The 24,923-nt window shown below is 44.6% G+C and overlaps 1 protein-coding gene across 1 annotated transcript; it reads left to right on the forward strand.

Moving 5' to 3' along the window:
* Window positions 1–3,419: 3,419 nt before the first annotated feature.
* Window positions 3,420–24,333, forward strand: LOC134568563 (carnitine O-palmitoyltransferase 2, mitochondrial-like). The gene is made up of 5 exons (XM_063427208.1): window positions 3,420–3,577; window positions 6,594–6,674; window positions 6,799–6,905; window positions 21,907–23,211; window positions 23,919–24,333. The coding sequence occupies exons 1-5, from the start codon at window positions 3,420–3,422 to the stop codon at window positions 24,266–24,268; spliced, it is 2,001 nt and encodes a 666-aa protein (XP_063283278.1). The 3' UTR covers window positions 24,269–24,333.
* The last annotated feature ends 590 nt before the right edge of the window (window positions 24,334–24,923 follow it).

Here is a 24,923-nt window from a genome sequence, read left to right on the forward strand (position 1 = left end):
AGAAGGCATATTTTCTTCTGTTGAAGCCATTCTGTTGTTGATTTACTTCTATGCTTTGGGTCATTGTCCTGTTGCAACACCCATCTTCTGTTGAGCTTCAGCTGGTAGACAGATGGCTTTAAGTTCTCCTGCAAAATGTCTTGATAAACTTGGGAATTCATTTTTCCTTCGATGATAGCAATCCGTCCAGGCCCTGACGCAGCAAAGCAGCCCCAAACCATGATGCCCCCACCACCATACTTCACAGTTGGGAGGAGGTTTTGATGTTGGTGTGCTGTGCCTCTTTTTGCCACACATAGTGTTGTGTGTTTCTTCCAAACAACTCAACTTTGGTTTCATCTGTCCACAGAATATTTTGCCAGTACTGCTGTGGAACATCCAGGTGCTCTTGTGCAAACTGTAAACGTGCAGCAATGTGTTGTTTGGACAGCAGTGGCTTCCTCTGTGGTATCCTCCCATGAAATCCATTCTTGTTTAGTGTTTTACGTATTGTAGATTCGCTAACAGGGATGTTAGCATTTGCCAGTGACTTTTGTAAGTCTTTAGCTGACACTCTAGGATTCTTCTTCACCTCATTGAACAGTCTGCGCTGTGCTCTTGCAGTCATCTTTACAGGACAGCCACTCCTAGGGAGAGTAGCAGCAGTGCTGAACTTTCTCCATTTATAGACAATTTGTCTTACCGTGGACTGATGAACAGCAAGGCTTTTGGAGATACTTTTATAACCCTTTCCAGCTTTATGCAAGTCAACAATTCTTAATCGTAGGTCTTCTGAGAGCTCTTTTGTGCGAGGCATCATTCACATCAGGCAATGCTTCTTGTGAAAAGCAAACCCAGAACTGGTGTGTGTTTTTTATAGGGCAGGGCAGCTGTAACCAACACCTCCAATCTCATCTCATTGATTGGACTCCAGTTGGCTAACATCTCACTCCAATTAGCTCTTGGAGATGTCATTAGTCTAGGGGTTCACATACTTTTTCCACCTGCACTGTGAATGTTTACATGGTGTGTTCAATAAACACATGGCAACATTTAATTATTTGTGTGTTATTAGTTTAAGCAGACTGTGATTGTCTATTGTTGTGACTTAGATGATGATCAGATCACATGTTATGACCAATTTGTGCAGAAATCCATATCATTCCAAAGGGTTCACATACTTTTTCTTGCAACTGTACATGTAAAATTTACATTTTAAAAACCACCCACTAGTTTTCTACCTTTTGCTGGAGGGTGATAAGAGTGAGGAGCCACCATCCTCACTGCCACAATATTCTTTATTTTTGGGGACTTTTTTAGCCTTTGGGGACTAGTCCTTAAGCATGTAGTGACAAACATTTAGAATACAGATATATAGAATATTGGAGAACGAGCAATAAGAATTAATACATGAACTATATAATGCAAGTAACATTTTCAAACAAACTGAAAATCAATAATATATACATTTACCTACTTATTTGGTTGCCTTCATACCAGCATTATGCAAATATTCTCACCTCCATCCAGTCAGCAGAGGGCACTGCAGAGTTATCAAGTCATAATGAATAGTTTGTTTTTCAATTGTTACCATCACAAGCCCCTTTCTACGAAGAAGTAAGTAGAAGTATAGATCAGGGTGTTGCAGTGGATGTGATCTATTTGGATTTTGCCAAGGCATTTGATACAGTTCCACACAAAAGATTAGTGTTCAAACTCAAGGAAATCGGTCTCGATGAAAATGCTTGTTCTTGGGTAGAACATTGGCTTAAAAACAGAATACAAAGAGTTGTCGTTAATGGTAAATTTTCAAGCTGGACAGAGGTGGCAAGTGGTGTCCCTCAGGGGTCTGTTCTGGGACCCCTTCTATTTAACATTTTTATAAATGATCTTGAAGACAGCATTGAAAGTCATGTTTCAGTGTTTGCAGATGACACAAAACTTTGTAAAATAATACAATGTGAGCAAGATATTACTTTGCTGCAGAAGGATTTAGATAGACTGGAGGACTGGGCACTCAAATGGCAGATGAAATTTAATGTTGAAAAATGCAAAGTTATGCACTTCGGCGTAAAGAATACACAAGCAACGTATACCCTTAATGGAAGCGAATTAGGGATAACAACACACGAAAAGGACTTGGGAATTGTTATAGACAACAAACTATGCAACAATGTGCAATGTCAATCAGCAGTGGCCAAGGCCAGTAAGGTATTGTCATGCATGAAAAAGGGCATTCATTCTCGGGACGAGAATATCATTTTGCCTCTCTATAAATCACTGGTAAGACCACATATTGAATATGCTGTGCAATTTTGGGCACCTGTTCTAAAGAAGGATATCATGGCACTAGAAAAAGTGCAGAGGCGGGCTACAAAATTAATAAAAGGAATGGAACATATCAGCTATGAAGAAAGGTTAACAAATGTAAACCTATTTAGTTTAGAAAAACGTCGCCTGAGAGGGGATATGATAACATTATACAAATATATTCGGGGCCAATACAAACCATTGTGTGGAAATCTATTCACAAACCGGACTTTACATAGGACACGAGGCCATGCGTTTAGACTGGAAGAAAGAAGATTTCGTCTAAGGCAAAGGAAAGGTTTTTTTACTGTAAGAACAATCAGGATGTGGAATTCTCTGCCTGAAGAAGTGGTTTTATCAGAGTCCATACAGATGTTCAAACAGCTACTAGATGCATACTTGCAAAGACAGAATATTCAAGGATATAATCTTTCAATGTAGGGTAATAACTGCTTGATTCAAGGATAAATCTCACTGCCATTCTGGGGTCAAGAAGGAATTTTTTGTCCTAGCTTGTTGCAAAATTGTGCTTCAAACTGGGGTTTTTTTTCTTTTTTTTTTTCTTTTGGATCAACAGCAAAAAACAGGTGTGAGGAAGGCTGAACTTGATGGACGCAAGTCTCTTTTCAGCTATCTAACTATGTAACTATATGGGCTCTTGGGACCAGGTCCATAGTGTGGGCAAGAGGCTGGCCTTCCAGACTCTCCAAAAGGCCATGGCATGGGAGCTACAAAAATAAGCTCGTAAAAGTGGTGCTTGGACTACAGAATAATGGAAGGAGAGAGCGTGATCTTGGCTATGAAGTGCAATTGTAATGGGTGAAGCATTGCACAGGACGATGGTATGATTTGGTTTGGAGCTGTGTTTACTGAAATCTGTATACCAATTGACTTAAGGTCAATTGGTATGCACACAAGCTCTTTCAGCTGAAAATCAAAGCCAGATTTACAGGTCAGGTTCCGTGTCCGGTATGTACATTTAGGATAATAAAATAAAACATTGGTCTTGTAAGTGATGAATATCTAATTTCTAGACACAGTACCTGTCATGTTCCAGTAAATCCCGGTATATCTCTTTATTTTACGCACCATTTAGAGTTCATTTAGGCTACCTCCATCCAGAAGTGTTCATGGCTCGCCTACTGTCCAAGTCCTGTTTTAGGAGAGGGGGTGCTGCTGGCTCCCCATTCTGTACTCTGCTCAGAGCGTACAGCACAGGAAGCACTGACACAGAATACCTGCAGAGGAGCAGCATTCCCACAATGTACTTCCAAGAAGACCTGCCCAGGTGAGGAATGAGGCGACAAATTACATGTGATTCCATTCATTGTCAATCAGTTAGTTCGTAACTGCTTTATTCACTAAGCAGCGACCTGTAGTGAACGAATAGTCAGATGGCACATTGTGGACTAAATAACAAAGCTGAAAAAACAAATCCGGTTAAAAAATACAAAAGGGGTTATTTGCATAATTGCATTAAATGTAATGATAAGTGCGCGTTTTTTGACGTGGACGTGTCACATTTTGTGATTTAGCTTCATTATATTTTCCTTTACAGGTTTACTTTTATTTTATAAATAATTTAATCAGTTTGGAAATAATTGTTATTAAGTGATGGATTACCTCAACAATAATCATTAGGCCAATTTCTGGTTTTCCAAATGCTGAATAATTATTGACATAAAACTGGCCATGAGCTAACCAGCCCCAATCTGCAAACTCTTTCTCAATACAAAAAAAAAAAAAAACAGCTAAGTTTTCTTAAGCAATACAATTTTTATTTTAACTATTTGCTACTTAATGTGAATGCAAAAACATGACGTGGACTATCCCTTACGTACACAGAGCATATGCATTACATATAACGGAAAAACAGGATTTAATGTGAGACACACTGTAAGCTATGGCACAGATGCCACTTTGAGTACTCTGAGACCTCTGAAGTGGCACTCAATGCCTGCCTGTAGTCCAGCGTTCTCCAAACTCTGACCCTCCAGATGTTTCTGAACTTCAACTCTCGTGATACTTTGAATGAAATAGTCACCCAGAGAATCATGGGAGTTGTAGTTCAGCAACATCTGGAGGGCCATAGTTTGGAGAACCCTGCTCTACGGTATCCAGAAATACCGGAGACCCAATCATATATGGAAGCACGTAATCTCTACAGTTGTTATGGTGCTAGGAGTATCCTGGCAGCTCTCCAGTGTAAGTAGTCAAACCCAGTGGTGTACTAACCTGGGGTGGGGGAGGTGGTCTGCGCCGGGAGCCACTTGCTCGAGGGATGCCATTCAGCTGCGTCCGAGCCCTGCAGCACAACATAATCACGTGAAGAAGGAGAGGGGCGGAGGAGCGAAACTTTGCACCATGCAGATGTGCTCCTCCCAGTCTACCTTCACAGTACACTCATCACACAGCATCAGACACTGGGTGCAGGCAGTGGCAGTGGCTGTAACTAATTGTGAGCCTGTTATTTTTTTGTTTTTGTTTTTTTTAATGGATAAGGTGGTTTGTGGGGTGAGCAGGGATTTGTAGATGGTGGCAGGGATTTGTAGAGGGGGGCAGCTTAAAGCAGTGGCTGACACAGTGACTGGCATATCACAAGTAAGAAGTAACTGTAAGCCAATGGTTTGACTACTTCCATTTGGGGGTGTCAAGGCACTCCTGGCTTGATAACTAATACAGCGTGCTTTAGTGGTTATGGTGCTTGGCATGTTTTGTTAATATGTTTCTGATATCAGAGCACATATTCACTGTTGCAGAAGAGAAATATAAATTGCTCATGGTAATAGGAAAGTTTAACCCCTTAGCTACTAAGCCATGTCACAACTGTGTACGGAAGACATTTTTAGACTATTGCACTCTCTGCGCTAAACATCAGAATCAACTCTTTTTCTGTGAGTTATCTGTGCTTGTTCTGTGAGTTACCGTCAAAGATCGTTTTTGCATTGTAAATTTCAGCACACCATCCTTTTTTTTTTTTTTTTTTTATTCTTTATTTTTGCAGTGCGTCGCAAAAGCATGTTTGACATTTTACAAGATTTCCATAGATGTAAGTGCAAATTCAGTTTGTATATGTCAAAAATATGTGCACACTTTTTAATATAATGCAGATTAACGCAAAGCCAGGTACCACTGGGATGTAAACCATAAATCAAAATTTTTAAAAAAGAGCATTATACGACGAGGTGATTCTAGGAGCAGAATATTAAATATGCTCGCAGGACAAACTCAAGAAAAGAGAAGAGAAACAGCATATATGTGATTATTGTACATGCTAAGTCAATTTCAGTATGCGAGATGCATAGATTGAAGCTAAATAACCTAGGAGACCAAGAAATTCAATTACAGTTTGCTCTGGGTCCCCCCAAAACCATACACATTAAGTTCTATTCAGCTCTAGAGCCCTTAACTTCTCAAAGTGAAAACCAGAAACAAAGTGTAGGGAATAATAAAAGAAACATACTTACACTTTCTTGAGCAGTGTACACCGCATAAACTTCTCAGCGTTGGTGGTATGATCCCCACTGAGGATTAGGATGTCCATCAATAATAGAAATGCAGATGCTGACTGACGGTTTGTGCCAGGGATTGTAAATAATGCCAGATAGGAGGACACTTAAAACTAAACAAAGAGAGCAAAACAATATTTCCATAAGTCCAAGTGCATTAGGAATACAAACATGTGAATAACACATGCTATAGCAGGGGTAGGAAACTTTTGGCACTCCTGATGTTGAGGACTATAAAACCATTTAGGGAGATGTAGAGATCGTCAATTTATGCTAGAGTAAAGAGACACTTTAATTTACCTACGCCCTAAGGCACATTTCTTGAAGAAATGCCTTCCACTCGCATTTACTGGTGAGCGTAATGGTCTGGGCACTATGAACTTGGTGCTTAATATCAGTAGAAGATTTTGTCATCACAAACCTACACCGTTAGCCAGAACTGAGCAATCAGGCAATGCTAATCTGCAGAAGAGATTCAACAGTCCTAGAAGATCATTCTGACTTTGTCGGTGTATATTATTAATAAACATCTAGGGACAGTGAGCATGCGATCCATGGCAGGACCTTGGGATATTCACGAGATGCCTTTAGAATTAAAACAATTGGTTGGAAAATGGTTTTGTTTCCCTTCGCCTAGCCGCTTGCTAATAAAGCAATTTGCTAGACATTAATAGCGATACAGGTGCAGGTACAGGTTGAATCATCTTACAATCAACCAGTGTTTAATTTATCCTTCTTTTCTGTCAGCCTATAAATGCCATAAATTAAATATTACCATTGTGTCTTGGTTTGCAGGTTACCCATTCCAAAACTTGAAGATTCTATAAAAAGATACTTGAACGCACAGACACCTCTTCTGGATGCTGAACAATTCAGGTACTTACCTTACAGTCCAACAGTGTGTGACTGTGTGCTGTGAGCCTTGATCTAATGGAGTGAATCTGTGATTCTTCTTCAAAATATCTTGAAAACACCTAGAATTGTTCTGTTAATGTTCTAGGAAGACTGAGCAGCTGGCGAAGAGCTTCCAGAATGGGATCGGAAAGCAGCTTCACGAGGAACTGGTGTTGCAAGACAAACAGAATGAACACACGAGTTATGTTTACGGTAAGAATAAGATTCAGGAGGATACCGATCTGCACAAGGAACTATAGCAAATCTGTATTCCTAACACCATAATGTCCTAGATATTACTTAGATTCAGCTCCCCTAGCTTCCCCTTTTGTCCTGTGAAAAAAGTAGTGCTAAAAATTTTTTACTACTCTTTTTTTCCAGCTCGGAGAGTTACTTGATTCTGCATCCCGTGGTTTTTTTTCCTGTGATGTAATCCTGGAGTTGTCGCTTACTGGCTTCTTGTCCAATCCAATGCTTCTCATAGAAGAATCCAATGCTTCCCTAATGCTTTTGATGATGTTTTGGATTCCCTTTGACTGACAAGGAAGGGGAGGCATGACTGCTGCCCATAGTAAGGGGAGGGTTAAATAGGGATACACACTTGTTTCACCTGATCAAAGGCTTCCTCAGTTAATCTATATGGTCCCTCTGAATGTTACCTCTTTTATACTGTCCATATGGATCCTATTTCTGATTTAGACATGCATTCCACGCCTTTTTTTTGTGTCCTTTAGAGGACGTGTCCCAAGCCGAGACAGCACTTCTGTTTTTGGCCAGCGGCCATTTTTTGCGTTCCACTGACTTACGACGAACATTCCTGTGTATTCCTAGAAAGTATAAAAGGAGTAACATGCACTGGGACAATATAGACGAACTGAGTAATCCTTTGATCAGGTGAAACGCGTTTTTATCTAATAAGATTCCCCTGTGCACTATGCTATTTACTTTAAATATTGTTTTTATATTGGATTTAATATATATTTTTACCTCGATTGGATTTTAAAAATATCACTTGCATCTACATCTGGAAGTGTGGAGACTTTTTTTGTTGGAGGAGTAATGATGGCATCCCCCTAAATATTAGGTGCAGTTTGATCCTAATAAAGCCTATTGGAAGGCTCTGGAGCACTTGAGTGGTTTTTATCATCATTTTTTTTTATCCACTGTAGTGTTCATACTTACTAAACTAGATCATGTTGTGTATGCTCTGATTTCTGAGGTTTACACCATCAAAGCCAAAAGGGAAGGAGTGCCCCCAAGAGAGGCTCCTGGGCATGATAACTAGAGTCATTAGTGAGGGATTTTTTTTTTACGGGGTGGAATATATTGCCAACATTTTTTCTTTGTAAACAATCTACACTATGGTGTGTTTTTTGTTATTTTTGTCCTCTTTGAGGTTTATACCTTCTCGGATACTCTGATTGCTGCTAAGTATTTAATAAGCACAAGAATTGGATCACATGCACTTCAAGCACAGTTTGTTTGTGATTTTTTGTTTTTTTAAACATTCTGTTTTTATTAGTGGTTTTTCAAGTATTACAAGGTTCAGAAATTTTTTTTTGTAAAAGATGTACTGCATACATATTGTATCTGTAGGTAACAGTTTGTGGTCTAGAGAAAGACTTAGAGTAAGTATACGGCTTGGACCACCAGAGTGCAACAATCATCGTAAATGCAGGGCTGTCTTAATAAAGACCTGGTAGCGTTGGTTGGAAAAGTGTTATTTTAATTCTAAAGTTTTGCGCACTAAAAATTTATTTCAATACATTTTAAACATGCTTTTATTGTATAAGGCACTTGGAAAAAGGAAAAAAGTAGGAAATACTGTGGATGTGTGTTTTTTTTTTTTTTGAAAGATTTATTGTTGGTGGCATGCATGAGCACCGATGCAAGGATTTTTAGGTACACAGGTGAAGATGGTTTTGGCCCTACTCACTCCTCCGAAAAAAGCACCTTCACCTGTATGCCTCTTAACTCCCCTTTTGTCGCTTATCCCTTTTTTTAAATGTCTTACCCCTTTTAGTGTATCTTATGCCCTATTCTTTCCCATTGTGTATCTCTTGTGTGTTTTACTCCCCCGAGCCCCTTTGTTTCTCATTCTCTCCCAGTTCCTTTGTGTATTTCTCTTTCACCCCAACCCACCTGTCCCCCCCCCCCCATGTCTCTTTTTCCTCTTCTCCGGCCCCTCTGTGTCTCTTTCACCCCCCAGCCCCTTTGTTTTTCCAACCGCCGGGCCAGACCCTTCTGTATGTCTCATATCCCCAGCCACATCTGTGTGTCTTTCTACTCTCTCATGTCCCTCTGTGTGTCTTTCTCCCCACTCAGGCCCCCCTGTGTGCCACTCTCCCCTCCATGTCCCTTAGTGATCCTCTCCCACTCCCCTCCATGTCCCTTACTGGTGCTCTCCCCTTCCTGCCCCTTAGTGTTCCTCTCCCTTCTCCTTCCTGTCCCTTAGTGGTCCTGTCCATTAGTGATCCTCTACCCTGTTCCTTAGTGTTCCTCTCCCCTCCTCTCCATGCCCATAGTGTTCCTCCCCCCTCCTCTTAGTGTTTCTCTCCCCTCCCTACCCTATGTTTTAGTGGTCCCCTCCCCCCTACCGGTTCCCTTTCCCTTCCCTCCCCTGTCTCTTAGTGTGTGTGTCCCCTACCCGTCCATTAGTGGTCGTCTCCATGATCCTTAATGTCCCTCTCCCCTCCATTCCTTGTCTCTTAGTGTTCCTCTCCCCTACCTCCTCTGTCCCTTAGTGTTGCTATCCCCCCACTCCCTTAGTGGTCCTCTTCACTGTCCCTTAGTGCTCCTCTCTGGTCTCCCCTCCATGTCCTTTAGTGTCCCTCTCCCCTACTTTACTATATCTTAGTGGGTCCCCACCCATTAGTGTTCCTTTTCCCTTTCCTCCCCTGTCTCTTAGTGTCCCGGCCCCTCCCCGTCCATTAGTGGTCATTTACCCTCTCTTCCCTGTCCCTTAGTGTTCCTCTCCCCTCCCCTCCATGACCCTTACTGTTCCTGCCCCCTCCCTTTCTTGTCCCTTAGTGTTCATCTCTCCCTCCCCACTCCCCCCCTTAGTTTTCCTCTTCCCTGTCTCTTAGTGTTCCTCTCCCCTCCATGTCCCTTTGTGTTCCTCTCCCCTCCCTTCCCTCCCTTAGTGTTCCTCTACCCTCCCTTCCCCGCCTCTTAGTGGCCCCCAAATCCCCCATAGTGTTCCTCTCCACTCCCTTCCTTCTCTTTTAGTGGTCCACCCCCTTAGTGTTCCTTTTCCCTTCCCTCCTCTCCCTTGTCTCTTAGTGTCCCCTCCTCTCTTAGTGTTCCTCTCTCTCCTCACCCATAGTAGTCCGTTCCCCTCCCTCCCTTGATTGCCTAATTACCTTTCTTGTATCATGGCCAAGTGGAGCAGACCGCGGTACAGGAGCTTCTGATTCCTGTACCCGGCCGGATTCAAAGGAAGTGCTCTCTCAGTGAACACTTCCTGTCAGTCCGGCCAGGTACAGGAAACTGAAGCTCCTGTACTGCTGTCCGCTCCGCTCGGCCATGATACACTGAGTGACTGGCAGGAGGGAGCACTGTGCGCTTCCCTCCTGCTGTTCATTGTAATCTAGCGCCCTCCTGGCCGGCGCGCTCTAAGGTGCCCGCCTGTGCCGCCTTATGGACACGCCAGCCCTTAGCACTCCTATATCTATTGGGCAACCAGGTGAGCAGAGGACCGTTCCATGGCCGGAACTTGCCTGCTTATGGAGCGTACCATTGTATGGTCTGAAATCGTTTCTTGTTCATGTTGGATACAGGTTCCTCATGCTAATGGTCTAAAGCATAGTAGGCATAAGCTGAACATGACCATTTCTCGATTTGTTTGACGCCTTCGTGGCGTAGCAGCTTGTCACGTGGAGTTGGAAGGGGATAATTTGAACTTGATCAGGGCTGATTTGTTTCATTTGAGTCACATTGGGCTGGGTATCTTTAAAATGGGGTTACAGGCAGGGATAGAAAATGTCTGGGGGGCGGGGCCTGACAGCCAAGATGGCCGGCAGCACTTTCCGAGAGCTCTGACACTAATGAGCTAAAATAAGCAATTTAAGACTGAACCGACGCCCAAAGCAGCTCTAGTCAACCGGAGGACGAAGCTGACTCAAACGGAGAGCATGAGGAAACCCGTCAGTTACATACACGCCACTATACCGTACTGTCCCGCCATGCGGCCTAGCATTAAACGGAGCCATGTGCCTGGGGGAGGCGGCCGATCCCCCGGCACTGAACAGGCACCCGACAGAAGGCTCACAACAGCCCTGCTACCCCCCCCCCTTGGAACGGTGGGGGTCATCCCGGTGCCCGCTGGGTTACACACAGCAACACCGCTGACTGAACCCATACAGTCACAGAAGGCACCGAAATTAGCAGCCAGAGCTTCACTCCCGCAGCCCTGGGAGAACACAGCAAGGTCTACCAATGGCTTTACCGAGCGAACGGACTACTCCGCAAGACTTGATGAGATATTCAACAAATTCTGGAGAAACCTGGCCCTGCGCCAGAGGCAGCAAGAAAAGCCTCGACAGGATGACAGCACACCTCATGGCACCCGCAAAATGCCCGCTGCGCCTGGTCTCCGGCTCCCTCACAGCCAACCCCACCGCTCACCTCCCCGTGCCACACAGCGGTCTGCAGCAGGGACCACTCGGTTCCCCTCTGGGCTAGGAAGCCACAAAAGACAACACTCTACTCACCGCCCATACACCCGAAAGATCATCCGGGGACCGACGCACCCAAAGACCCACAGCCCCACCGCACGTCGCGGAGTGACCCGTGGACGCGAGAGAATGATTCCTGTCTCAGCTTGGGCTGGGGGAAGGGAGCAGCTGCAGCTCTCTCACTGTGAAACCACCCGACGCCAACAGCGATGCCATTCCAGGCTGGACTTACCTAACCAGGCACCACCACCACCGCTGACGGGGATCGGCTGATCCTGAGGCTGGACTTAAAACTAGACCACAGAGCTGCCAGAAAGGGACACTATGCGCTCAGATAGGTACACTGAGGGCCCAACTTTAACCCCTTGCTTACCGCAGCCTTAATGGTCATAAGCATATATGCCACTCTAGCATACCAATTGATGAACTAGCCTGCATAATACAACGAATAGAATGTCCTCAATTGAGAAAGTATTGCCTCTTTCCTTTTCTTTTAGTTAACAACTTTCAGCATACACATAGGCACATCACTATAACATAACAATCAAAATATGCCTTAACCTCATGAATCGCACCCAGCGGCTACTATGCTATAGAAATAACCATTGTTCAGCATGTTATAAGTTTCCTTCTTTATGGTCATTATTGTCAGCCAACTCAATATGTGTATATCGTGTTAAGTATCACCTCTGACATAACATGTTTATGCCTGTTTATTACTTTAAAAATGTGCAGTTTTTTCCTTCATGGCCACAGTATAAAATCCCCTGAAATGTCTATACCTATTATCGTGGCAAAGCAAACACGTATGTAAAACTTTTGCACAACAAAAATAAAGAATAAAAAAAGAAAAAGAAAAAATGTCTGCTAGACACGTGCATTCGTTTTTGTACGAATACAATTTCGTCCGAAAATTCCGTTTTTTTTCGTGTTCGTTTACTAAAACGTAAACGAAAGCCCTACATATGAAATACACAAGAAACGAAAGGGCAAATGCCGAATGCATTACCTTTTCATTTTGTTCGTTTAATAAACTCCGTGCTCCAGGGGAATTAACTGCACCGAGAAAATAACACTGCGCATGCGTGGAAAAAATAACCAAGGAGGGAGCCGGCAGCGCTACCAGCTCCCTCTTTGTAATAATATTAATTCCTACCCCCACGTGCATTAAAACCTATGGGGGTCACTATGACCCCCATATTGATAAAAGGTTGGTTAAATCCTCCTGCATGCCCCTACTCGCGACATGTCGTGGGTAGGGGCATGTCGCCTAAACATTGAGCAGCCACTGGCTGCTCGCTGTCATTTAACACAAAATATAAATCCGTATGGGGGTCACTATGAGCGGGTGGGGGCTATTAATATAAACAGGGGGACCTAGTGTCCCCCCAAGGTCCCAAACCATGAGCGGATGGTGGGGACCTTAATTTAAAAAAAATGGGGGAGACCTAATGTCCCCCACAGGTCCCAACCCATGAGCCGCAGGTGGAGACACTAATTAATTAAAGGGGGGACCTAATGTCCTCCCTTGTCCCCACCCATGAGCGGTGGGTGTGAACCCTAAATAAATAAATAAATAATGGGGGGACCGTATGTCCCCCTCAGGTCCCCACCCATGAGCGGCAGGTGGGGACCCTAATTAATTAAAGGGGGGACCTAATGACCCCCTGATCCTCATCCATGAGCGGTGGGTGGGAACCCTAAATAAATACATAATGGGGGGACCTAATTATAAAGCTGTCAGGGACCAGGAACCAGACAGAGACAGAACTAGATGCAAACACACCTTTATTAATAAATAACAAATAAATAACAAAAGCAAAGTCCAGGAATCAAGCAGGGGTCAGTCACCAGAGCGGGTAGTCAGACAAGCCAGGATCAGGAGCACGGAGAGCAGCGGAGTCAGGAACAAGGCCGGAGTCAGGAACCAGGAACAAACAGGAAACACAGGAGACTTCTGGGAAACCACGCAAGGGCAAGGAGGTTCTGGGATTTGCTGCTTAAATAGGCAGAACTGATTAGCAGCAGGGTTGATTACTACTCTCAGGTGAGTAACCGTGGCAACAAGCAGAAGGAGCTCATAGTAATTGCAGCTGAAAACTCATTCACTGAAACAGAAAGGGTTGCTGTTTAAAACAGCAAAGAAACCCTGACAGTACCTCCCCCTCAACGACTCCCCCATCTCTGCTGGTGGGTCCGGGCTTCATGGGGAAGCGGGCGTGATAGGAACGAAGGAGGGATGGTGCATGGACATCAGAGGCTGGAACCCAGGAGCGTTCCTCTGGACCGTATCCTTTCCAGTGCACCAAGTATCGGATCTGTCCTCTGAAGACCCGTGAGTCAATGATGCTGCGTATTTCATATTCCTCATGATTGTCAACCAGAACAGGACGTGGACGTGGCACTGAGGTGGTGTAGCGATTACAAACCAGCGGTTTCAAGAGGGAAACATGGAAAACATTTGAGATGCGCATGTTAGCAGGAAGGTCAAGTGCGTAAGCTACAGGGTTAACCCTTCGAAGTATACGAAATGGCCCAACGTATCGGGGTGCCAGTTTTTGTGAGGGAACACGGAGGCGTAGGTTGCGGGAAGACAGCCGACCTGATAGGTAGGTGCAGGAAGGCGTCTGCGGTCGGCCTGGAGTTTGTAGTTCTGCATTGCGCGTTGCAAAGAATTCTGAACATGCACCCAAGTGGAACGGAGTTCCCTGAGATGTTCCTCCAATGCCAGTATCCCCTGTGGCAAGAACGTATCAGGCAACATGGATGGTTGAAACCCATAGTTTGCCAAGAATGGGGATAGCCGGGAGGAGGCATTAATCGCACTATTGTGGGCAAACTCCGCCCAGGGTAGCAGATCAGTCCAGTTGTTCTGGTGGTCAGAAATGTAGCAACGCAGAAACTGTTCCAGTGTTTGGTTAGCTCGTTCCGCAGCACCATTGGATTGCGGGTGGTAGGCCGAGGAGAAGGAAAGCTGAATTCCCATTTGTGTACAAAAGGCTCTCCAAAATTTGGACACGAACTGGGTACCCCTATCTGAGACTATCACTTTGGGTAACCCATGCAAACGAAAGACCTCCCAAGCAAAAATTGTTGCAAGTTCCTGGGAAGTTGGTAGTTTTTTCAAGGGAATGCAATGCGACATCTTCGAGAATCGGTCAACAACCATGAGAACGACTGTATTGCCACGGGAGACCGGAAGATCTACGATAAAATCCATGGACAAGTGGGTCCAGGGTCATTCACCATTAGGTATGGTTTGCAGGAGACCCACTGGAGGGCGTCGTGGGGTTTTATTTTGAGCGCACACAGGACAGGCAGCTACAAAAGCGGTGACATCCGAACGGAGACTAGGCCACCAAAATTGCCGGGAGACAGACCAGATTAACTGGTTTTTGCCTGGATGTCCAGCTGCTTTGGGGTCGTGGTATGTACTCAATAGTTTCGTACGGAGGTTAATAGGTACAAAACAACGGCCATTAGGTTTCTCTCGAGGAGCATTAATTTGTGCAGCCAGAATCTCCTCACCTAGGGGTGAGGTGAGGTTAGTACGGATGGTTGCCAGTATATGGTCCGGAGGGATCACAGGAGTAGGGGTTATCTCCTCTCTAGATGGAGGGGAGAACTGTCGAGACAAGGCATCAGCCCTAATGTTTTTAGTACCGGGCAAGTAAGAAACCACATAATTGAATCTTGATAGGAAGAGAGCCCATCTAGCTTGCCGGGGGGGAAAGCCGCTTAGCTTCGGAAAGATATGTAAGATTCTTGTGGTCTGTGAGAATGAGGATTGGCACTGAAGTACCCTCAAGAAGGTGCCTCCATTCTTTGAGAGCTAAAATTATGGCTAGAAGTTCTCTATCACCAATCTGGTAATTGCATTCCGCCGGGTTCAATTTCCTCGAGAAATACCCGCACGGATGCCTGGAGCTCTCAGGGTTAGGACGTTGAGACAGGAGGGCGCCTACTCCTGTCTCAGACGCATCGACTTCAAGAATGAATGGTAAGGCAGGGTTAGGGTGTGCCAGTATAGGAGCAGCAGCAAAGGCGACTTTGAGAGACTCAAAGGCAGTAATGGCTTCTTGTGACCAATGCTGTGGATCAGCATCTCTCCTGGTCATGTCCGTGAGAGGTTTAACCAAGGAAGAAAAGTTGCGTATGAACTTCCGATAATAATTGGCGAAGCCCAGAAAGCGTTGTATAGAGCGAAGACCCGTAGGTCGAGGCCATTTTAGTACAGCCGAAAGTTTCTCAGGATCCATAGAGAATCCAGCATCTGAGATAACATATCCCAAGAATGTGACCTATTTGCAGTTAAATTCACATTTCTCCAATTTGCAGAACAGATTATTTTCTCTAAGTCTCTGTAGAACACGAGAAACGTCTGCGTGATGGTTCTCGAGAGATGTGGAATGGATAAGAATATCATCAAGATAAACCACCACACATTGCTGCAGCATATCTCGCAGGACGTCATTTATAAATTCTTGGAAAACCGCCGGAGCATTGCAAAGACCAAAGGGCATTACTAGGTATTCGTAATGGCCGCTCCTGGTGTTAAATGCGGTTTTCCATTCGTGGTCCTCTTTTATCCGGACGAGATTATATGCCCCTCTCAGATCAAGTTTGGTGAAGACCGTTGCTCCCTTGAGGCGGTCAAATAACTCCGTGATTAATGGAATGGGGTAGGCATTCTTAATAGTAATGCGATTGAGACCCCTATAGTCGATACAGGGTCTCAACTCGCCATCTTTTTTTTTTACAAAGAAAAAGCCGGCCCCGGCAGGAGAAGATGACTTCCGAATAAAACCCTTAGACAGTGCATCGGTAACATACTCCTCCATGGCTCGATTCTCTGCTACAGACAGTGGGTAAATCCGGCCACGGGGAGGATTGGCACCAGGTTGGAGTTCGATACCACAGTCATACGGACGGTGTGGTGGCAGAACGCTGGCTTGACCTTTGTCAAATACATCTTGGAATTCTTGGTACTCAGCGGGTAAGGAAGAGGCAGAGCATGTGCCCAAAACTTTGATCGGTTTCTGGAGACAGGAAAATGTGCATTGCTGGGACCATGATAATATCTCAGCTTTGCGCCAATCAATTGTGGGGTTATGCTTCTGTAACCAAGGGTATCCCAAAACAACCTGGTAATATGGAGAGGAAATGACCTGGAATTGGATCGTCTCATGATGTAGAGCCCCTACAGCCAGAGATATGGGCACGGTTTCTTGGGTCACGTGGGTTGGCTGTATTGGTCTGCCATCGATGGCTTCGAAGGTTAGTGGAAAGTTGCGAGACTGTAAGGGTATAGAGTGCTTTGATGCAAATGCACAATCTATAAACAAGCCTGCAGCCCCAGAATCAAGAAATGCCCCGGTTTTAATGGATGAATCAGGCCAAGAGAGGATAATAGGCACCAAGGGTTTGCCCACACATATCTCTGGGTTTGCAGAAAGACCACCCAAGATCTGCCCCTGACAGTATCTTGGGTGCGGGCCCTTTGCCGGACGAATCGGGCAAATTTTTTTTAACATGTGACCGTGGTGTCCGCAGTATAGGCACAGACCCTCCCTCCTCCTAAAGGCTCTCTCTTCGACCGAGAGGCGTGAGAAGCCTAACCGCCTTGGCTCCACACAGACAGAGGACTCAGGACCAGGAGGTGAGGGAGGTTTGGGTGGGCAAGAAAAGCTCGGTGCCAAATCTACAAGAGGCCTCTGCAGGCGCTCCCTGGATGAGGATCTCTCTCGGAGTCTGATGTCAATGAGGGTGACAAATGATATCAGTTCCTCGAGATCTTTAGGTAATTCTCTGTCTGCAATCTCATTTTTAAACACATCGGAGAGACCCTGTGCAAAGGCAGCCACAAGAGTCTCGTTGTTCCAGCCACCTTCTGCTGCCATGGTACGGAATTCACTGGCATACTCGACAATAGTTTTTGTGCCCTGAGCATTAGACATGAGTAGTTCGGCAGTAGGGGTGGAGCGAGCTGGAATATCAAAAACCCTTTTGAAGGACGCAACAAATTCAGGGTAATTGTAAATAATAGGCTTCTCTGCCTCCCAGAGAGGTTTTGCCCAAGCTAGGGCCTTTTCAGACAGCAAAGAAATCATGAAGTGAACTTTGTCACTGTCTGTAGGAAATGCCTGGGGCAGGATTTCAAGGTATCCTTTAACCTGATTTATAAATTCTCTGCACTGAGCTGGGTTGCCCCCAAAATACTGAGGGAGCGGGATAGACCCAGTTATTCCTCTAGCCGCTACAGGTTTGGAGGCTACAACCGGTGCTAGAACAGGAAGTGAGGCAGAGGCGGGCGCAATCGCAGGCTGGCCGGGTACTGGATCCAGATGGGCATACTGGTCCAAATGGTGGTTCTGCTGGTCCCACCGGGTAAGTAGGTTAGGTATAGGTGTCTTGCCTGTACCATCTGTATTCATGGCCCTTGCGTAATGTCAGGGACCAGGAACCAGACAGAGACAGAACTAGATGCAAACACACCTTTATTAATAAATAACAAATAAATAACAAAAGCAAAGTCCAGGAATCAAGCAGGGGTCAGTCACCAGAGCGGGTAGTCAGACAAGCCAGGATCAGGAGCACGGAGAGCAGCGGAGTCAGGAACAAGGCCGGAGTCAGGAACCAGGAACAAACAGGAAACACAGGAACAAGGAGACTTCTGGGAAACAGGAAACCACGCAAGGGCAAGGAGGTTCTGGGATTTGCTGCTTAAATAGGCAGAACTGATTAGCAGCAGGGTTGATTACTACTCTCAGGTGAGTAACCGTGGCAACAAGCAGAAGGAGCTCATAGTAATTGCAGCTGAAAACTCATTCACTGAAACAGAAAGGGTTGCTGTTTAAAACAGCAAAGAAACCCTGACAAAAGCCTTCCCACACCCTGCAATTTGTCTTAGAGCTCTCTGATTGGTTGATTCCAAGCCAACCAATCAGAGTGCTCTGACAGGTAAATGAAGAGACTGACAGGTAAGTCTCTACATTTACTTGTCACAGCACCCTGATTGGTTGGCTTAGAATCCAACCAATCAGAATGCTCTGAGTCATTTTATACAGCGTGTGAAAGTTCTTTGGAATTTTCCCATGCTGTGTTATTTGACTTATATTTGCTCTCATTCAACCAATCAGAGAGTAATTTACCCAGCGTGGGAAAGTTCTTTGGAATTTTGGTGCGGGAGGGCACTTTATTTATTTGGGTTCCCCACCATGGGGGAACGGGGCAACAGATGCCCAGTCACTAGTAGTTTTAAACTTGTTTAGGCGGCATGCCGCGAGTAGGGGCATGCGGGAGAAATTAACCTCCTTTTTTATCAATATGGGGGTCATAGTGACCCCCATACTGATTTATATTAGTGTTATAATATTATTTTAACACTATATATAAATATTAGTGTTTAGGCGACATGCCCCTACTCGCGGCATGCCGCGAGTAGGAGCATGCGGGAGGATTTAACCTCCCTTTTATTAATATGGGGTAATTTCTTACAAAACTAAAATTTCACTGGTGCACATGCCTACGTCTGCTGTGGGTGCAGCGCCGGCAAGAGAGGAGGTCACAGCATTATATGAAAAGGGTTAACACTAGTTAAAGGAGATTATCACTGTTTTGTTAAATATTGTAATTTCCATGGGTTGTGACAGTTCTCCTTTAATACACATACTGGAAATTGTACCAGTTGGGAAAAAACCTTATTAAAACGTGCAGAATGTAGTTCCATGTTCATCTTCTGTTTCCAGTAGATAAGGACAGCTGATGTGGTTATAGAGTTCCACGTATTGCCTAAAATGTATTGTACATGCACATGTTTATAATACATGGAGGACACTGTCATTACAATATCTGTGTTGTCCCTGCGCACCTCACCTGTGTGTTTGCAGTCCATTTAGATACGATATCTATCAATCTCTCCTCACCTCTAACACATTGTTCTTTTTCTCTTGTGTTCCGTTAACCCGTTCTTTCTGGATTGTGAGCTCATTTGAATCCCGCTTTCTGAAACTCAGTCTCTCTAAAACTGATCTTATTATATTTCCCCCTCATGGTTCTGATTATCCTCCTTAGCTTTCCCTGCAAATTGATGGTTCTAGCATCAGTCCATCCTTGCAAGCTCGTTGTCTTGGTGTTATCTTAGATCCTGGCCTTACCCTTGCTCCACAGGCCAGGGGAATTCCGTTTTTTTTTAACCCCTGTCCCGCCTCCACTACATCCAATTGACCCCCTAGTCACCCCCAAATACCCCTAAGCCCCCCAGATTACCTCTTTTTTAATCTGTATTGTCTGCCCCGATCTTTATTCAGGGCGCCGCCATCTTTGTGTGGGTAGAGAAAGTCCCTGTGGTACACGTCATCTGCCCACACTAGATAGCGCTGTGAGATTCCCGCACATGCCCAGTGAAACACCTGGACATGCGAACGGGAATTTCATCTATTCATTCATTCATCAGACAGACGAATGAATGAATAGAAAAAAATCAGACAAACAAACTAACACTGTGTATCAGTGTTCGTTTGCTTGTTCGGTTTATTACAAGGAGGGAGCTACCGGCACGCAGCTCCCTCCTTGTAATATGTAAAGATAGAAGCGGCAGGGAGCAGTGCTCCCCACCACTTCATAAGCCCCCCATGTCCCCCCCTCACTCTATGGGGGTCAATATGACCCCCATAATAGCACAAGGGAGATTAAAATCTCCCGAATGCCCCTACTCGCTATACCGCGAGTAGGGGCATGTCTACTAAAAAGTGAGCAGCCTGTGGAATTTTCCCACGCTGTGTAAAATGACACAGAGCACTGTGATTGGATGGATTTCATGCCATCCAATCACAGTGCTCTGTGTCATTTTACACAGCGTGGGGAAGTTCTTTAGAATTTTCCCACGCTGTGTAAAATGACACAGAGCACTGTGATTGGATGGATTTCAAGCCACCCAATCAGAGTGCTCTGTGTCATTTTACACAGCATGGGAAAGTTCTAAAGAACTTTCCCACGCTCTGTAAAATGACAAAGAGCACTCTGATTGGCTTAAACCAACCAATCAGTGTTCTTAGACTAATTGGAGGGCGTGGCAAGGCTTTATAAGCCTTCCCCCGCCCTGCAGAGCTCAGTCTGCGCGGAGCCCTCCATGGGTGAAGATCGATTAATTTATTGAGCGTCTGTTTTTTTCTTTTTCGTCAGGAATTTTTTTTGCGCTCGGGTTTTTTATTTTATTTTTAAGTTCGACGGGTATGATGGCTTTTTATTTGGCCTTTTTTGGGGCTGAAAAATGAAGATTTTAGAAAAAAGAAGACGTTGAATGGTAATTTTACTTTACAGGGTAGTAATTTTATTCCCCCCTCACTATTTTTTAGGGTGAGGGGGGTAGGTAGGGCTTTTTTATTTGGGTGGAGGGGGGTGGTTGACTAGGGGCTTGGGGGCCCACCCGCAGCTCAGGGGTGGGGGCCGGGGGGAGGACAGTAGTTCCCCCCCATTATTCTTTTATTGAGCCCCCACCCGCCGCGCAGGGGTGGGGGCCGGGGGGAGGACAGAAGGTCCCCCCCCTTATTGTAACTTAGGGCCCCCACCCGCCGCGCATGGGTGGGGGCCGGGGGGAGGACAGTAGGTCCCCCCCCCATTATTCTTTTATAGGGCCCCCACCCGCAGCTCAGGGGTGGGGGCCGGGGGGAGGACAGTAGGTCTTGCAGCCTTTTAGTAGATAGCTCCCTAATACCGTGGGAATTAGGGAGTTATCTACTAAGCAGCTGCAAGATGCAGCCACAGCAATGAATAGGATCGGAGTTTCATTCATTAGAATGAAATTCCGATCCAAACAAAGTCCCGAATTGCGTTCTAACAAGAATGGAGAAACTGTTAGAACACAATTCGGCAGTTTTGCCGGCGTCCTGTCTAAGTGACAGGAAGCATCGCGGGAACAGATAGGAAAGCAAAGGATTGTGGGAAAATTGCTGTGACCACCGGAAACGAAGCACACTTTGCTCCTCCGCTGGTCACCGCTGGTCACTGCGTAGGAAACCTCCATAAGAGAAATAGTCACTACTTTGTCTTATATTTTAAAGAAAACTAGAGCAGATAGGAAGAAAAGAAGAACAGATCCCGAGAGAGGGAGAGAAGAGGAATCTTTTGGGGAAAGGTAAGTTCGGCATGACAGTGCCGCTTTAATTACTAGACTATCCCCTTAAGAGGCAGCTATTCTCATCTCCCTTCCAATTGTAAAATGTGCAATATACTTTTTATATACTATTGTTTTTAAAAGTATTTGTGAAATAAATTTTGTTATATTTTTCTATATCTCTGCAATATAAATCGGCATTCTGAAAATATTATTATTTTAGAAATGCGATCTATAAGTGTTTGCTAATATTGTGCCAGAATTACACTATTGGTTCCTTGTTTCTCTGTCCATATGTTCATGGGATTACCCTGACCAACAATAGAGTCATCTGTATAAGTATCTTCAATTATACCATTTGTGTTCCACTTTATACTGCTTTTTTTTACTATATTAATGATTAATTTCTCATTTCTATTTACAGGTTACTGGCTTCATAGGTATCTATGTGCTCGTGATCCCATTGTGCTGAATTTTAATCCCTTCATGTCCTTCACCCCTGACCCATGGCCAGAATATAACAACCAGCTGATCAGATCCACTAACATGATTGTGTCTGCCATGCGATTCCTGAAAACTATTCGAGCAGGTTACCTTGAGCCTAAGATTTTACACCTTAATCCAGACAAACGTGACACACAGGGATTTAATAAATGTATCAGGTTTGTGCCAAACTTGCTGCCTGGATATCCAGCACACATGGCGAATGCTTATCCATTAGATATGTCACAGTACTTTCGTTTTTTTAACTCCACTCGTTTGCCGAAACTTAACCGTGATGAACTGGTCACAGATGAGAACGGGAAGCACCTGTTGGTGTTAAGAAATGGGAATTTCTATCTGTTCGATGTCATTGACAAAGATGGGAAAATAGTGAAGGCTTCAGAGATCCAGGCCCACTTGCAGTATATCCTAATGGATGCCACCCCTGCTCCAAAGTTTCCTTTGGGATACCTCACAAGTGAAGAAAGAAACACGTGGGCTGTTTTAAGACAGAAGCTTCTTGAAAACGGAAATGAAGAGGCCCTGAAAAAAGTGGATTCTGCTGTGTTTTGCTTGTGTCTCGATGACTTTCCCATTAAGGATGATATCCACTTGTCCCACAATATGCTCCATGGATCAGGTATGAACCGGTGGTACGACAAGTCCTTCAGCATCATCATGACTCAAGATGGGACAGCGGCTGTGAACTTTGAGCACTCATGGGGAGATGGAATGACTATCATACGGTTCCAGAATGAGGTGTTCAGGGATAGCACGCAGAAACCAGCAATATCACCTCATAATGTCCCAGCTAAGGTGGACTCCAGCCAAGCTGTACAGAAACTTGTCTTCCACCTTGATGACTCTTTGAAATCTGCAATCTCAACCGCCAAAAAAAAGTTTGATGCAGCTGTGAGCTCATTCACCATTGTACCCATGGAGTACAGAAGAGGTGGGAAAGAGTTCTTGAAGACCCAGAAGCTCTGCCCAGATTCTGTAGCCCAGCTTTCCTTTCAGATGGCATTCTTCAGACAATACGGGCAGACCAGGACCACACATGAGGCCTGCAGTACAGCAGCTTTCAAACATGGCCGCACCGAGACCATCCGATCAGCCTCTGTTTATACCAAGAAATGCACCGAGGCTTTTGTAAGGAATCTTTCACAACACAGTATGGCTGAGCTCCGTAGCATGCTGCAAGAATGTTCAAAATACCACAAACAACTCATCCAGGAGGCTTCAATGGGTAAGATTCAATATAGTGAAGCAAAGAATAGGATTCTATAGCCAAACAAACATAGATGCTAGGAAAATATCAACAAATGGAATTGCATTTCTCAGCAAATATTTAAAAAAATAACTTTAACATACTCTGTTAATGAGATCCAGTTTTGAGGACTTTTTAAAATGTTGCTCTTTCAGCTGTTAAGTAGATGGCTCCCTAATTTGGTATCATTACGTGGGATTGTCATAATAAAGGGTACCAAATCAGTGGCTTATTTACTTTCTATATTATATATCTTCCTAATGCTAATTGAGGGAATCGCAGTAATTTTTTTATTTTATTTTCAATAGCGCCTCATGATAATTGTTTCTTAGTTACACTAATTTAGCAAACAATTGAAAGTCCAAAAAAGCCTTTTGTTGCTTTTGATCTCTGAGCTGTTTAGTAGACAACTCCCTCATTTTGGGCTAGAGACAAGGTGAGTAAATTATTTATTTCAGTTTTTGTTCATTGTGCAAATACAGGTGTCAGTGACCCAGAAACTAAGTAAGGACAGTAAGCACTGGAAATACAGATCAGTATTCCTACAACTACAGATTTGGCATGTGACTCCAAGGTCGCAAAAAAGAAATACCGTAACCCAGTTAATTCAAGAAGACCCTGTATGAGATTTATTTTTACAGTTTTGCATAAATCTTCTGTGGTTTTGTTTGTCTCTCCTCCTACAGGGCAGGGGTATGATCGCCACCTTTATGCCATGAAATGCCTAAGAGAAAGTAACGGACTGACCCTCCCAGAGTTCTATCAAGATCCCGCCTATGATCAGATTAACTACAATGTCATCTCCACCACTACTCTCACCAGTCCAGCTATCCATCTTTTGGGTTTTGCACCACCGGTAGCAGATGGATTTGGGATTTCATACAGCATGCACAATGACTCGATAGTTTTTAACATTGGAGCATACACAGATCGTGATGTTGGGCAGTTTGTGCAGTGCGTGCACGAGTCACTAGAGGACATATTCAAAGTTATAGAAGAGAAGTCTGTGAAAATTAAAAAAAGAGCAGTAATATAGGCAGGGATCAAGTCCTAAAGAATAGGTGTCGGAACTTCTAAGGTTCCCAATCTAATTCTAATCCGATGAAGGCAAACTATGATTTCCTAGGATTTTTAATATCATGTTTACTTATCCCTATATTTAAAGGAACACTACAGGGCCAGGAACACAAACATATACTCCTGACCCTATAGTGTTAAAATCACTACAGTGTGTGGGGGCTTTAAGTGATTGGGGATGGTGATATTGTATGGAGGGGGTGTCAGTGTGTGTATGGGGATCATAGAGTGTGTGTGGGGTTGACAGTGTGTGTTAGTGGGGGGGAATGACAGGGTGTGTGTGTGGAGAGGTGACAGAATACTGTGAGGGGGTTGTGACAGGGTGTGTGAGGGGGGGCTGTGACAAGGTGTGTGGAAGTGGCTGTGGCGGTGTGGGGTGACAGGGTGGGTATGGTTGTGAAAAGGTATGGGTAGAAAGGCTGTGAGAAGGTAGGGGGCTGTGAGGAGGTAGGGGGGACTCTGAGCAGGTAGGCTGGACTCTGAGCGGGTAGGGGGACTGTAAGTGGGTAGGGGGTCTGTATGGTGGGTAGGGGGCTGTACAAAGGTAAATACCTTTAGTTTTCTGTAATTATTTCCTGGTGGTCCGGTGGGCTGGTTCTCCGGTCTGCAGCTCT

Source organism: Pelobates fuscus, chromosome 7 (genome assembly GCF_036172605.1).
Source record: "Pelobates fuscus isolate aPelFus1 chromosome 7, aPelFus1.pri, whole genome shotgun sequence".
Taxonomy (NCBI): domain Eukaryota; kingdom Metazoa; phylum Chordata; class Amphibia; order Anura; family Pelobatidae; genus Pelobates; species Pelobates fuscus.